Genomic DNA, 16,253 nt, shown 5'->3' on the forward strand with positions numbered 1-16,253 from the left:
AGCTGTGTGGGAATTTGCATACCTGCATCCATTGGCTGATGCCAGCATAAAAGTCTGCCTCCCATTTCATACCCCGCCCAACATAGCGTTCAGCTCTCTGAGTTGTCATTGGATCTATGCTGTGAAAGTTGTTATTGTAAATGTATAATGCCTTGCTCTGTATTGTCATGTCTGCTGGATGTTTGCTGACCTGCGGGGGTCAGTGAAGTCCTTCTGATCCTGATAGTTAGATTCTGCCAGCACCACGTTGGTGACTGGTAGTATTCCTTCTAGCCTTGTTCTTGAGGACGAACTACAGCACCGGTTGCCATTAGTTCGCTCCTTCCTGTTAGTCTTGTCTATCTCAGTGTGAATGTTGCCGTCGCTGAAACAGTGACTAGATTGGCTGAGCATTCCGTCTGTCTGTCTGTTGTCTGTCTTGTTAACTGTCAACACAAGATCCCTCTCTAATCTAATCTGATCAAAGAGAGATCTAATTTTGCCCATACACTGCATCAGTGTTGGACTGGGAGGTGGTAAAGCTGAGGAAAACCACTTGCTGGCCAAACAGCAGTAATCAGGTGTTGCTGCTCACAGTGAAGACTTGCTGCAGGTTCCTATTAGGAGTGATAACACAGGCATACTGCTGCCTGGCCAACAGGTGGATTTCCTCAGTTTTTCCACCTCCCAGTCCGATACTGCACTGCACAAACTTTTGAATCGATTACAGCATGAAATCGATTCAAAACCTGTTGAGCCGCCGCATGCCTTGCCGACCCCTGGTCTCCCCCCATTCGGGCTCACCCGGTAAGCAGCAATACATCTACTGTCTAACCATCGCGAGTCCTCGGGATCCGTGCTGTCACACTTCTTCCCCTTTTCTCTTCCTGTTTTGTCCTGTGACCAGGCCCGGATTTACCTCACAGCAGCCTATAGGCACAGATGTTCTGACACCCTAGACTTCGTCCTCCATGAACGTACAAACGTATGTCACTAGCAAAGACTAGAGCTGCCCAAGTGCTACTGAAAAGCTTACCCACATGTTAGACTGGACAGAAAAATCTAGTATTAAAGTAGTAGTCCACACACCTTCACTGAAAAGGTTGTATCCTTGTTAAATGTAACAGTTCTTGGTCAAGGTAGTATCACATTAGAGAGTTCACATTCTCTGTGATGATGCTACCTGTACAAAGGGCACCCTGTGAGGCACTAAAATATTTGTTGGTTACTTTACCATGGACTTTTTAATGGCCCGTTTCCACTAGATATGTTGCAATGCGGAAACCGCTCTGCATCGCAACGCAAGGAAACTGCAACCAATTCACGTCAATGGAGTAGTTTCCATTGACGCAAATTAACCTACGCGATCCGGCGCGATCCGGCGTGATGCGACGCAGGGGAAATTATGGATAGCATGTGGCAGTTTTCCGCAGCACGCATCTGATCCCCATAGCCTCCGACAGGAAGCCGCTTGACGCAGCATCTGGTTGTCCGGAAGACAACCGGAAGTACCTGCGGAGGGATGCGAGGTGATTTGGTGATCGCCTCTCATCCTAATCCCTAGTGGAAACGGGCCCTTAAAGTTTTCAAGATAATACCACTGAAGGTGTCTGGGATACTTTACAAACAGGTAGCTACATTGAGATGTTTTTAAACTTTCCCCAAGCCAAGCACCCTGACAATCTCCCAGTAAGGCATGCATCCTCCTCTCTATGCATTCTTCAAGACAGAAATAGTTTTCAGCTTTAAAGCGCCAGGTGCAATAAAAAAATTAAAGTTGTGTGGTAAAAAGTTAAAAAAATTGTTAAAAAATATGACATTAATTAAAGTGGTCTGAAACTCCGACTTGACAGTGCGGGGGGCTCGGACCACCATCACCAGCACCAGACTCGCATACAAGCCGACCCCCCAACTTTTGACCCCCTTTTTGGGGGTCAAAAATTTGGCTTGTGTGCGAGTATATACGGTAGCTGTTCTGAGCTGTTTGTGTGTTTGAAGCACAGAGAGCTCCTTTTCACTTGTTACACTGTGTTTACACACATGATGTATCAACATTGGAATGCAAACAAAGATACTGTTATCTCCAGTTTGGATGCAGATTTGAAGCTGAATAGCAGCAAAAGGTGCTTTGTTTAACTATTTCAGTGATGTTCTGCTTAAAAAAAAATTCTGGGGTAGTAACTTTCAAGCTGTGAGGAATCTTTTAGAGCAAAGTAGAAATGCTGACTTTCAGACCACTTTAACTTGAAGCAAAAAAACCTTATAAGGCATGGCATAGGTAGCATGAGGCATTTTTTAAGAGGAGTCAAAAAGAGTGCCCTTCATATTCCATTATTGGGGCACTTCATTAGTGAATAAGAAAAAAAATCTTATTTTCATTGCAAGTGTGCTATGATGAATAATTATACTTTCAAAAAGCTCAGCTTCCACTTACGAAGTAACATGATCATGATGAGTACTATCACTTTCTCCACTTGGGTTGGCAGAGGTGATTGCCAGTGGTCCGGTCATGTCAGTAAGATGGGCAGTGACTGAGTGGTCAGGGACTCTGATCATGATGGATTCCGGAGTCCCAACATATTCGTATGCAGGCCCCACACCTAAAACACAAATACTCTTGTAAGAGCACATATAAAACATGTATGTTGTCCCAGGTCTCACGCCTGCCAAGCTACTTGCAGTCACCTTCAGTTCTTGAATGATGCAAGGCTATTGACCAGCTAGTGAAAGTGTTACCTATAAACTCCTCAAAGGTTGAATTGTAATTTAATTATTATACAGATGATCTGAATGCTAAACTAACTAAAACAGAACTGCTACTGTTTAGAAGATTATTCATTTATATATTTCCAAGATTTCACAACTAGAGAGATGAAAGCTTAAGAATTATAAATATCTTAATACAGTAATGGTTCTGCAAGTCTTTACTGAATCCCAGTAGGCCTTAGGGCTCTTTCACATCAGAGCTTGCGTTGGAGAGCGCTCAAAGCATACGTTTTGTTGTATGCGTTTTAATGCGTTTTGATATGCGTTGCACTGCAGTGAGTGTGCGTTTTTAATCCGTTTTCAATGCGTTACAGCACATAAAAAAACGCAGGTAATTTTTTTTTCTTTTAGTTTTCAACTTTCTACATTGTTCCTCTGTTGCATTCTGGGACTGATTGCCTGCGTTAACGGATTAAAAACGCGCATAGTGTGCGTTTTACATTGACTAACATTGTAACGCATAAAGCTAGCGTCGGCCGAAAAACTGCGCCTGGGTGCAGTGTAACGCAACGCACAAAAAGGCTGCGTTATATGTGAAAGCTAAAATGAAAGTCTATGGACTTTCATTTCACCTTGGGTAACGCAAACTTTACCCTTTGCGTTGAAACGCAGAAAATCTGCCCTAATGTGAAAGAGCCCTTAGCAAATGCATGGAACATAAGTAGGCATATCCACTAGGTTTTGTTAAGACAATGTGATGTGCCCTCACATGTATTGTACTGCATGTAAATTAAGGTGCTTGTGTAATGTCCAAAAAAGTCTGGAAACAGGCAGCCTAATATCCCAAACCACCCTGAGCCCTAGTATGAATAGTGCAAGTACTGATTACTGTTGGGCATAGAGAGGGCAGGGGACACACAACACTGCAAGTTAGCTTAGATTTTAAAGAACTTGTACATGCACTTCTAGGTCTTACTGATAACCCCCCAAAAATCTGTTACTGAACTGTGGTAAAACTGTCCTACAGCAACTTTTTGAATTCTGCAAACTAAAATAACTCTTCACTCTTTAAAAAATGGGTAGAATGTACTAATAAAATATGAATTTTACTGAAATGGGTTCTTTACAGTAAGAGTGGTTAAAATCGAGACTATCTTACCTCAGGAAGTAGTTATGGCAAATTCTATATCTGCATTCAAAGAGGGCTTGAACTGCGGCTGCGTGGCCGTACTGCGCCTGCGCAGTAAGCTCCCGATGATGCACGCAGGAGTGAGCGCCGCAGTTCTATTCGTCTATGTAGACGAATAATTAGCAGGTTACCGGCGGTGGGTAACGGAGCATCGGAGGACAGCGTGGGACATTACAGCTGCAGGGGGCCGATAGAAGCCCCAGGTAAGTGTCCGTTTTAGCTTTATTTAAACATACCAGAGAACCCCTTTAAGGCTAAATTGGCCAAAGCCTGTAAAGTTTTTTTGCCTTCCTCTAGATCAGGGGTCAGGAACCTTTTTGACTGAGCGAGTCATAAATACCACATATTTTAAAATGTAATTCCATGGAAGCCATACAATATGTTTCAAACTGGGACAGCGCGCATGTGCAGCAGAGGGCTCACGTCCCTGTTGCCATGGTGATGTGAACACAGTTGATTCTCAGGGCAGCAGAAGTTTCAGACACATCTGTTTTTTTCTTTCGGGTTTCATCAACATCAGCAATTTCCCCGAGAGTCGGACAGGAGAAATACCGACTAACAGCTTGTACAATTAGCTAGCTGACTTGGGGGTTGATTCACTTTGTAGGACGAGATCCCGCACTTTGGCCCAATAAGCTGCCTGTGAAGTGACAGACAGCCTATTGGGCCAATCAAAGTGTGGGGATCTAATCCTACACAGTCACTGGACCTGACAGGGTCTAGGGAGGGACAATAGGAGCGGCTGTTAGTTTGGGGGGGGGGGGGGGGAACGCGAGTAAGTTAGTGGTGCATGCTACAGCAGTAGCATGCCTACTTTAAAAATTTTACTTGCGTGGTCATACTAACCTGCACTGCTTTTGCAGTGTAGCTTAGTGAATCAACCCCTACTAATTTGTCTGTGAGCCAGATGTAGCCATCAAAAGAGCCACATCTGGCTCATGAGCCATAGGTTCCCTACCCTTGCTCTAGATTAACTGTGATAAGTGCATATTCAGGACAGGGATCTTTTTTTTTTTTTTTTTGTGTGGTTGAGCTTGATAGATGGATGTCTTTTTTAAACCAAACTAAAGTTCCAGTGCTGCTCGTATACCCCTTTTCAAAATCCAGATTGATCCGGATCCGGATACCCAGATAACCAGATCTAGATCAGATATCCGGATTTGACCTTTTGGGTATCCGACCCGGATTGGATATCCGACCCCAGTATCTGGGGTATCCGGGCGGATTCGGATATCTGGATAGAAAAAGGGGAAGTAGCCTTTAAATTGCTTTAAAAAATTATTTTTTAAGGTAAATGAGGCATGTAGCATCATTATTTTTTAAAGGGAAACACTAATTGATTAACTGTCGTGCAGCCCACATTGTGTCCAAAGTCCAACCACACACCTGGGACATGACAGTTTTCAGCCCAGACACCTCCATAAAATTACACAGCAATTGTGTTTTGGGTTAAATATAGGTGGTATCAGCACAGCAGCAGTGGCCTGTGGCACCCTGGCGGTGGGAGCAGCAAAGGCAGCAGGAGCAGGGCAATGCGGCAGCAGCAGGTGTAACGTCTGCCAGGAGCATGCCTGACGTGGCACTTGGCAGTGGCACTTGACACGTGGCACTTTGCACGTGGCACTTTGCACTTGGCATGTGGCACTTTGTACGTGCCACTTTGCACATGGCACTTTGCACTTTGCACATGGCACTTTACACGTGCCACTTTGCACGTGCCGCTTTGCACGTGACACGTGCCAAGTGCCACGCGCCATCTGCCACGTGCAAAGTGCCATGTGCAATGTGCTACATGCAAAGTGCAAAGTGCCAAGTGCCATGTGCCAAGTGCCACGTGCCGAGTGACAGTCAGACAGCAGAGGAGAAGACACTAACTGTCACACTGGCCAGCAGCACAGCAGTTCTGTAGTAAGCTAACACAGTAGTACTACTACTCTAACAACTACTAACACTGACTACAGTACTAACTACACAATAACACAGTAATCCTATTCCCTAACCTAACCTATACTGTAGCTAGCTAAGGCTATTAGCTGGCCAGCAGGCAGCAGCTGGCCTGGTCTGTGCACATCACACACACAGACACATAGCAGCTGCAGCAGCCCTGCAGCACACTCTGACTGTCACACAATGAAATCAAGCTAATTAACAATACAACAATAGTGTAGTGATAGTGAAGGGGTTAATTACTGAACAGCTTTAGGTTTATCACTGTGTACAGTGAGCATTCATAAGCAAGGACGATATATCTCATCATGGCAGCATTCATTATACAGGGGGGCTGGCCAGGGTTCCCTTCTGTGATTGGGTGCTAGGGTTTAGGCTGGAAGCACTCTGATTAGCTCAATGAGGTCAGGTGGGGCTGACCAAGGTTCCCCTCTGTGATTGGTTGCTAGGGCTTCTGCTGGGAGCCCTCTGATTGGCTCAGTGATGTCATCTCCTTAGTTACAGTATTCGGATCTGGATATCCGCCGGATATCCATGGATATCCGGGTATGCGACCAAATATCCACAGATAGCTATCCAGATTTCCACAGAAATCCAGAATCCGAATCGGAAAGCTGAAAAAAGTTCGGATATCCGGGTTACCCGAATATCCGGAATTCGGATGAGCACCCCTGTCATCTACACTATATGTTGCAGTTTCAACCATTTGATTGAATCAGCTAGAAGTCAGTGCTGCAAACTTATCTCAGTCAACTGCTTTTCATCCAAAATCGAGTGATTTGGTCGATTATGCCAGAAGATGGAAGATTTCACACAAGTGGCTGTGAACAAGGAGTGCGGCGTTAGTGGCATGCAATTTCATCACAAGCCACATATGGTGTATGTAGCAAAGCTTACACTCACCTGTCCACCAGTGTGCCTCCTGTCTTCTTTCCACTGCCAGGTGTTCCTCCCGAGCACGGCGAATCCAGCGCTGGAGACATGGGCGCAGCAGCGCAGGAGACTTCGGCTCAGCCGGCGCCACCATAGGCCGTAATAGGAATTACGGCTATAGCAGGCACAGGGAGTAACTTCAGCGCCGTCACAAGACGGGGCTGAAGTTGCTTTTAAAACAATAATTTCATTTATTTCATTCCCCCACTATCCATGGCGGCCTGGCGGGAGCAGGAAAATCTGGCGCATAGCTCCGCAGCTACTTTCTGGCGCGCCATTCAAATGTATTGAAAACGTAATACACCGTTTTCAGGTGGCATCGTTGCTGTGGTGGAGTCGGAGAGTGCATTGCCCGGCTGCCTGCGGTGGGGCGGGAGGAGGCAATAGCTGCCTGGGGAAAAGTGTAGCAGATGTGCGCAGGGAGTGGGGGCCAACTCCCACCCTCTGTTCCTCACCTCGGGAGCCCCCTCCTTTTAATGGCAGCGTAGCGGAAGATACAGCTGATCAATCACCGCCCGAGGCTCCGGTCTTCAGCAAACGTTAGAGCTGCAGGTCTACGCTGCCTCTTCTCTCTGCAATGCTGATTACACTACTTCCTGATCCAGTGTAATCAGCATTGCAGAGAGAAGAGGCAGCGTAGACCTGCAGCTCTAACGTTTGCTGAAGACCGGAGCCTCGGGCGGTGATTGATCAGCTGTATCTTCCGCTACGCTGACTGCCATTAAAAGGAGGGGGCTCCCGAGGTGAGGAACAGAGGGTGGGAGTTGGCCCCCACTCCCTGCGCACATCTGCTACACTTTTCCCCAGGCAGCTATTGCCTCCTCCCGCCCCACCGCAGGCAGCCGGGCAATGCACTCTCCGACTCCACCACACCACAGGCAGCCTGGGGAGGAGAGACTGTCCTATCTTCTGCAAAAAAAACGTTTTTAGCAAAACGAAAAATTGCGTTTGGATCACAAACGCTAAATATCGTTCAGAACCATGAGCCATTTTTTCCCTGGCGCCGTTTTTTACTGTATGCGGCCTGGCGGCCTGGAGGGGGAATAGGGGGAATAGTAATTAACACGGCCCGGACTTGTGCAGCAGCAGGATCAGCCATATACCGGCTGTGTCCTGCGCCCAAGTCTCTGGCGCCGTTCTCTCTCGTACGCATTCCTCCCTATCTTTTCTCTCCTGAGATGCCTGTGTCACATCACAAACGCTAAAAGCCAAACACTAGAAGCCTCTAGTGGTCATGTAAGGTATGTGCCATGGTGCACCTAGTATTTGGCCTCTAGTGTTTATCACCAAGGCCGGATTTATACTTTTCAGCGCCCAAAGCCCGTGTTTTCCAACTGTCCTCCATTCCCTACAGCATGTGTCCAACACCCTGATTAGCAATCACTTTTTTTTTTTAATAAGCTCCCTTTCATGTTGCTGTTCTGCCTCTCATTTGACAAAGAAGCTGCACATGCAGAGCATGCTTTGTCCACTCACACTTCTTGTAATTTTGTGCTCCTGTCTGGATGTGCACAGCAGCCGATAGTGTTCTGGTCATGCATACTTCACAATGACGCTAATGTATGAGCAGCACTTGTCAAGTATGCATACCCATAACACTCCCGGCTTCTGCTGCGGTGCACATCCGGAAAGGAGTGTGAAATTACAGGGAGCGTGAGTAGACAGAGCATTCACTGCTTCTTTGTCCTCTGTGTGGCTGGATGCAGTCAAAGCCACACACAGGGGATAAGGCAGCCAAAATGGAGAACTTGTAAGTAGAAGGATCCCAAACTACAACCTCTGGCATAGATGTAGTGTCAGGCGAGGTGTAAACAGTGACAATTTAGCACTTAGCAGGGGGTGATTTAAGACAAGGCAAGGAAGGACAGATCTTAAAGTAATTAAGCAGGAAGTTTTGAATCAGGATGATACCATGTAAGCCTTCTTCAATCTCTGTTCCTGTACTGACAATTTAAAATGTGTGCATACATAAACAAATAAGAAGTACATTTTTCCCAGAGTAAAATGAGCCATACATTTATTTTCTCCTATGTTGCTGCCACTTACAGTAGGTAGTAGAAATCTGACAGAAGGGAAAGGTTTTGGACTATTCTATCTCTTTATGGGGGATTCTCAGGGATTTATTTATTTTCAAAAGCAGTTAGTGAATGGCAGTTGCTCTTTCCAACTGCCAAAAAACTGTGTAAGCGAGCAGGGAAGCTGGCCAGCATCATTGTTTAAATCCTTTTTGGGGAATATCTTTATAAAGAATAAAAGCCTTGCTGAGAATCCCCTATGAAGAGATGGACTAGTCCAAAACCTGTCGCTTCTGTCAGATTTCTACTACCTACTGTAAATGACAGCAACATAGGAGAAAAGTAATGTATGGCTCATTTAATTCTGGAAATAATGTACTGTAATGTCTTATTTGTTTATGTTTGCACAAATCTTAAATTTTTAAATTTTTCGCCATAATGCCCCTTTAAGAGGTGGTAAACTCCAAGTTGAAATGCTATAGTAAAATCACTCACCTAATCTTTTGAGCCAGTCTCCTTTCTTAACAATGCAGCTTATACCTCCAGGGTATACCATGTCCATGAATCTCCATAGCAAGGGGCTAAAGGGAGGACTGATTGACCTCAGCTGATCCAAGTTAGAAATACAAATGCATATGGGTTTTTCTGAAGGTCGTTCCTATAGTATAACACGACATATTAACATTATAAATATTGCACATATTATCCATAAGGATTCAAAATCAAATATTTTACAAGCATAAAATGTAATAAAGTCAAGAGGGAACTTAGTCGAGTCGAGTTCTCATTTGAAAATCTAATCCGAGAGAGAGAGAGAGAGAGAGAGCGTGCACACCAATATCTTATCCCTAATACTCAAACACAATTGCGGTACAACATCCAGATGAAAAAACAATGATATCCATGTATTCAAATAGAGAAAGAATCCAGGAGCAACTCGCTTAGAGATTTGTATAAAATTTTCACAACCTTTAATCCAATCTTCATTAAAACGATCAACAACAGCATAAGGATATAAAATGGTATACTTATCAACACATGCAGTTAATTTCGATGTGTTAATAGGTATACAATTTTATATCCTTATGTTGTTGATTGTTTTAATGAAGATTGGATTAAAGGTTGTGAAAGTTTTATACAAATCTCTAAGCGAGTTGCTCCTGGATTCTTTCTCTATTTAAATACATTTGCGAATCTAGCTTATGTGCAGGTGTCTTATGATGTCCATGACATGCCAGATCTTAAACCAGTTCATGTTTGAATAGTCTAGAGTTTCTTTGAGTAATATTTTTTCTCCAAAAATTATTTTATTTTATAGTCATTTTAAGGGGTTCACACTGCTGGAGCTTTTTAAACTGCAGGAGCATTTTAAACGCTAGTGTTTTGAAAACCTCTTGCAAATGCAATGCTATGGGGGATTTTTACAAAATCACATCACTTCAGTGTGAACACACTCATAGGATTACAATCAAATAGCGCTTAGAAAAACTCCTGCAGTATGAACCAGCCCTTAATGTAGTGTAATGTAGTGGCTGGATAGTGTACTGGTTAAGGGCTCAGCCTCCGACACAGGAGACCTGGGTTCGAATCTTGGCTCTGCCTGTTCAGTAAGCCAGCAACTATTCAGTAGGAGACCTTGGGCAAGTCTCCCTAACACTGCTACTGCCTATAGAGCGCGTCCTGGTGGCTGCAGCTCTGGCGCTTTGAGTCCACCAGGAGAAAAGCGCAATATAAATGTTCTGTGTTTGTTTGTGTCTGTGTTAATGCAAAAAAATTTTTTTTTCATTTTTCACCCTTCTTAATTTTCTGATGACAAGTCCCACAGTTATAAAGCACATAAAAATATATTTTTGGCCCTTTCTAGTTAAAATGATACCACACATGCCATATTTTATTACTAGCTGGGCATGTGGTGGACCATTATCCCCGCATACAGTAAAAAACGGCGCCAGGGAAAAAATGGCGCATGGTTCTGAACGATATTTAGCGTTTGTGATCCAAACGCAATTTTTCGTTTTGCTAAAAACGTTTTTTTTTGCAGAAGATAGGACAGTCTCTCCTCCCCAGGCTGCCTGTGGTGTGGTGGAGTCGGAGAGTGCATTGCCCGGCTGCCTGCGGTGGGGCGGGAGGAGGCAATAGCTGCCTGGGGAAAAGTGTAGCAGATGTGCGCAGGGAGTGGGGGTCAACTCCCACCCTCTGTTCCTCACCTCGGGAGCCCCCTCCTTTTAATGGCAGTCAGCGTAGCGGAAGATACAGCTGATCAATCACCGCCCGAGGCTCCGGTCTTCAGCAAACGTTAGAGCTGCAGGTCTACGCTGCCTCTTCTCTCTGCAATGCTGATTACACTGGATCAGGAAGTAGTGTAATCAGCATTGCAGAGAGAAGAGGCAGCGTAGACCTGCAGCTCTAACGTTTGCTGAAGACCGGAGCCTCGGGCGGTGATTGATCAGCTGTATCTTGCGCTACGCTGCCATTAAAAGGAGGGGGCTCCCGAGGTGAGGAACAGAGGGTGGGAGTTGGCCCCCACTCCCTGCGCACATCTGCTACACTTTTCCCCAGGCAGCTATTGCCTCCTCCCGCCCCACCGCAGGCAGCCGGGCAATGCACTCTCCGACTCCACCACAGCAACGATGCCACCTGAAAACGGTGTATTACGTTTTCAATACATTTGAATGGCGCGCCAGAAAGTAGCTGCGGAGCTATGCGCCAGATTTTCCTGCTTCGATTATCCCCAGCCTGCATGTCTGCAGCGATCGGATGCATTAGCTAGGGCGACAGTTCCCTGTACAGATGCAATGCTAGGCAATAGCAGAGCAATACATCTGTAGAGCATTGTGGTCCCAAACTGCCATCATTCTATGTCCTAGAACCTACAGCAGCACTTTTTAAGCCCAATCTACACGATACGATTCTTTGTACGATTCTATTACGATTCTATTTACGATTCAATTAAATCCAACATGTCCGATCCTGATTTGATTCGATTCAATTCAATTTGCAATTGCAAAACAATGGCAAATGGAATTAAATTGAATCGAATCCTGATCGGACATGTCGGATTTAATCGGATCGTAAATAGAATCGTAATCGAAACGTACAAAGAATCGTATCGTGTAGATGGGGCTTAGGCTGTAGAATCTATGTCCTGGAATAGCAACTAGTTAAGCATCACCAACAAATAAGTGATGGATGAGCGACCTGTGCTTACCCCATCTGCTAGAAACTGCACTATCATGTGCTACACCGTTATGCAAATTATGTATATACATTAATGCAGCTTGAAAATACATTGAATTTCACCAGGACAGGATTTAATTGGTCAATTTTAAAGCTGCATACATTTTCATACAAAATTTGCATTATCCTACATCAACAATTATTTGCATCTCATTGGCATCCCTAATGAACTGGACAGTTTAACTATAGCCAAGGGACGTGTCTGTACAATGCTTATTCCTTGCAGTATCGCCCTAACATTCAAACACTGCTGTTACATGCAACACTGATTTTGCTTGTTTACACATCTTTAAGCAGTCATCTTTATGTAAACTTCTAGCTAAAACGACCTCCTTTTGTGGTCAGATTATGTCTGTAAATCTGACCAACACAGGAGGTCTGTGGCATGTTTAAGTTTTACCTTAATAGAGTAAATCCTACTAATTGCTTCTGGGTGTTTGCAAGAGGCTGCTAGAGCATAGACAGTGTCTGTTGGGATTCCACATACTCCTCCTTCTTCTAATATCTTTGCTATGGCTCGCAAACCACTTGTACGATGAGAATCAGACAGAAGACATGAGCTCGAAACCTCTTCCTCTTTCTTTGGCTCTGCTTTCTGCAATAAAGAAAAATAACATAATTATCAAAATATTTACTTTATAATAGTTTATGCTTGCATCTGACTTTAGTGAACTGTTGTCTTTAATGACCCATTATAGTTCATTACACATTTGGCTGCAGGGTTTCCACATCAAATGAGATAAGATAAAGGTTAAAGTTTTGTAGAAGAATATCAAACCTTTCAGTTTGCTTAATATATTGAAGAGATTAATAGCAAACATTGTTATTTTAGCTTCCATTGTATTCCTATCAGAAACAGTCAGATGGACTTTTCAAATCCTGCAGCCACTTATCAACTTAGTGATAGTTTTGGAAATTAGTAACAAGGTCTCCTGCTCTCTGCAGGAAATTACTCAAGTAGCAACATGACAGTCCTTACTGTAAATTAAGAGAATACACATTTCATGTTTAAAAAGAAGCACTATTTTTTGCTTACAAACAGTTTTGAAAGCCCATAGCTGACTGCAAATTGTTATGAAAAGAAAAGTTTTAATAGTAAAATATATAATTCCCTTTAAAGAAAACCTGTATTTAAAAAAAGTTCCCCTGGGGGGTACTCACCTCAGTAGAGGGAAGCCTCTGGACCCTATTGAGGCTTCCCCCCATCCTCCTGTGTCCCACGGCGGTCTCGCTGCAGCCCCCGGAACTCACAGGCGACAAATCCGACAGCCTGTGCAATATTTACCTTTTTGGGCTCCAGCGGGGGCGCTGTTGCGGCTCTTCTGATGGAGATAAGCGAAAATAGCCAATCTCCGTCGGGTCCGCTCAACTGCACAGGCGCAGAAGACTTGCGCTTGCGCAGTAGAGCGGCCCGACGGAGATCGGCTATTTTCGCCTATCTCCGTGGGAAGAGCGGATACTGCACCTGCGCTGGAGCCAAAAGGTAAACATTTACATCGCTGCCGCTCCAGGAGGATTTTCTCCGCCGCCATGGGACCGAGGAGGACGGGGGAAGCCTCAACAGGATCCGGAGGCTTCCCCCAACCGAGGTGAGTACCCCCCAGGGGACGTTTTTTCATTACAGATTTTCTTTAAGGGTCTTTTAGAGCCTCATAACTACAGCTACAGATCATGCTGGTGATAATAGGGCAAGTGAAAACTTAACATTGATCTGTATTTTAGGTGTTAATTCACTAAAGAAGCTTGCCTTATTAACGTGTAGTAATAAGCTTTCACAGCCTGCTGTGTATGTTTCTCTCTATACAGAGTCCCCTTTTGCATAAACTAGTAAAAAATAAAGCAGACAGCTCAGAATGCTTCACTTTACATTGCACTCTACAGTAACACTCCACGTAAAGGAGTCATCAGGCGACGTTATACGCCTGCGCAGTAAGCACCGTACAACGTGGGCTTGGTTGACAGCAGCAGTTCACACATGCGCAGTGCGGACGACCTTGGGGTCGGCTTCCGGACTGAGAATGGAGACCGGGACAGCGTCGGGGAGTGGAGGTGACAGCGTGAGACAATCGGCTGCTAGGGGCTGAAGAAAGCCCCAGGTGAGTAAAGCTTTTTTTTTGTAATTCGCCTGATGACTCCTTTAACGACAGCTCAGGCCAGTTGATAATTCCGTACACACATTACACTTGCATTCCTAATATTCCTGCCCCGTGCTGTTTTACCCCCCACAGACCTCTACGTCACTGTCAATGGCACAAACATTCATCAAACCACACAAGCCCGCTGCCTTGGTTTCACTCTGGACTCAACACTCTCCTTCACCCTCCACATCCAAACCGTAGTTAGGGCCTGCATTTTCCATTTACGCAACATCTCCAAGGTCCGGCCTTTCCTGACCCCAGACACTGCCAAACTCCTTGTCCATGCCCTTATCTCCTGCCTGGACTACTGCAACTCCCTCCTGTTAGGCCTTCCTCAAAACCGCACCGCCCCCCTACAATCCATCATGAACGCAGCAGCTAGACTAATCTACTCCTCCCACCGCTCTGTCACCGACTCCCCGACGCAAATCCCTTCACTGACTTCCAATTCACTTCAGAGTCAGTTTCAAAATCCTATGTTTGGCATACAAATCTATACACAAATCCTGCCCAACCTACATCTCTGACCTGGTCAGCAGATATACACCTGGCCGCCCACTTCGCTCCTCCAACAACCTCCTCCTAACCACTACACGCATCTCGCACTCCCATGCACAACTACAGGACTTCACTAAAGCTGCCCCCATCCTGTGGAACTCTCTCTCACTGCCCATCAGGCTTGCCCCCACCTTCAACACCTTCAAAAAAGCACTCAAAACTCACTTCTTCAAAAAGGCCTACATCAACTCAACACTGCCCTAACCCTCTCTGCCAAGAACTTCTTGATGCACCCCCTTCCTTTCATGTCACCAACCCCTCACTCTAGATTGTAAGCCTTTGGCAGTGCCCTCTCCCCTTGTGTATCATACTTGACTGTGTGCAGTTCACCCAGATTTATGGAACTTGTATTTTTACCACTACCACTCCAGTGTATGATCTGGCATTGTATTACTATCTCTGAATTGTGTTGAGTATTTTATTGCTTAGTACCTGTATTGTTGTATCTATTGTCTTTTACCTGTATTGTGCTGTCCCCCCTGTTATTATTGTCTGTAATCCTATTTATTGTACAGCACTGCGTAATATGTTGGCGCTATATAAATCCAATAAATAATAATAATAAAGTCAGAAGAGGCTGCTGGGCATGTATCACAGCGTGGAAGAAAAGAGATGTGAAATCTTGCGCTACTGCAACGACGTTGACTGACGAAGGCGTGGACACGCGTCTTGACGGTACCTGCACACAGTCTCCTGGAAGGGACAACTGAAGTCCACCCACCATCCGGACCCTTGCTGCCGCTGGCCACTGCAGCCACAGGTTCTTCTTCTACGAGGGGATGTTTCTTTTCTGGGCTATATGCCAAACTTAATGCCTGCTATTTACATACATCTAGTAAGTGCATTTTTTACTGCGCATCCTCTATCCAGTTAAACGGTATCACACTACGGAGCGCTCCTCCTGTTTCTGTTATGTATCACAGCGGGTGGAGGAAGAGGAGAAGCCGGTCCAGTGTGCGGAACAGGTAACTAAAAAAAACTGCACCCTGCACTGCATTGCATGACCTCATTAGGCAAAACAATGAGTTCTGCTGGCTGAGGTTAAAATAAGTGCAGCATCTTCAAGCAAAATATTTTGTTTGAAGATGCTAATGCGTTAATAAAAATCATATTTATTAAAACACTAGCTGGTCGCCCGGCGTTGCACGGGTATGTAATTGGCTAGTGTTAGCTCTGCCCACTTTTTCTAATCCTAACACACAATTACTCAATGATGACCTAGTTTGTGAGCTTTGCGGTCTTTGGCATCAATAATTGTCATTGAAATGAAATAAATCTAATTGACTGTCACTCCACTCCTTTGAAAATTAATAGGTGAATTTTGATTAGCTTTTGTACGCTCCACCCACTTTTCTGACCAACTGTGCAAAGTTTAAGAACCCTGCCATTGACAGACAGTGTAATAATGGCTGCAGTTTACATTCTGGCAGTGAAATTTGTATTTTTCTCCACCCACTGATGTCCTAATGTTTCCCAGGTATGTATTTGGCTGCTGTTGGCTGTGGCCACTTTTTCTAACCCTAACACACAATTGTCAATAGTCAATGACCA

The 16,253-nt window shown here is 44.8% G+C and overlaps 1 protein-coding gene across 1 annotated transcript in view; it reads right to left on the reverse strand.

Moving 5' to 3' along the window:
* LOC137528383 (uncharacterized) overlaps positions 1-16,253 on the reverse strand; it is a 64,193-nt gene that overhangs the window by 17,784 nt on the left and 30,156 nt on the right. The window contains exons 7-9 of the mRNA XM_068249675.1: positions 12,407-12,601; positions 9,265-9,427; positions 2,414-2,579 (exon numbers count right to left, since the gene is read on the reverse strand). Coding sequence (XP_068105776.1) covers positions 2,414-2,579; positions 9,265-9,427; positions 12,407-12,601 — 524 coding nt within the window. The remainder of the gene's footprint in view (positions 1-2,413; positions 2,580-9,264; positions 9,428-12,406; positions 12,602-16,253) is intronic.

The sequence above is a fragment of the Hyperolius riggenbachi genome, chromosome 8 (assembly GCF_040937935.1).
Source record: "Hyperolius riggenbachi isolate aHypRig1 chromosome 8, aHypRig1.pri, whole genome shotgun sequence".
Lineage (NCBI taxonomy): Eukaryota > Metazoa > Chordata > Amphibia > Anura > Hyperoliidae > Hyperolius > Hyperolius riggenbachi.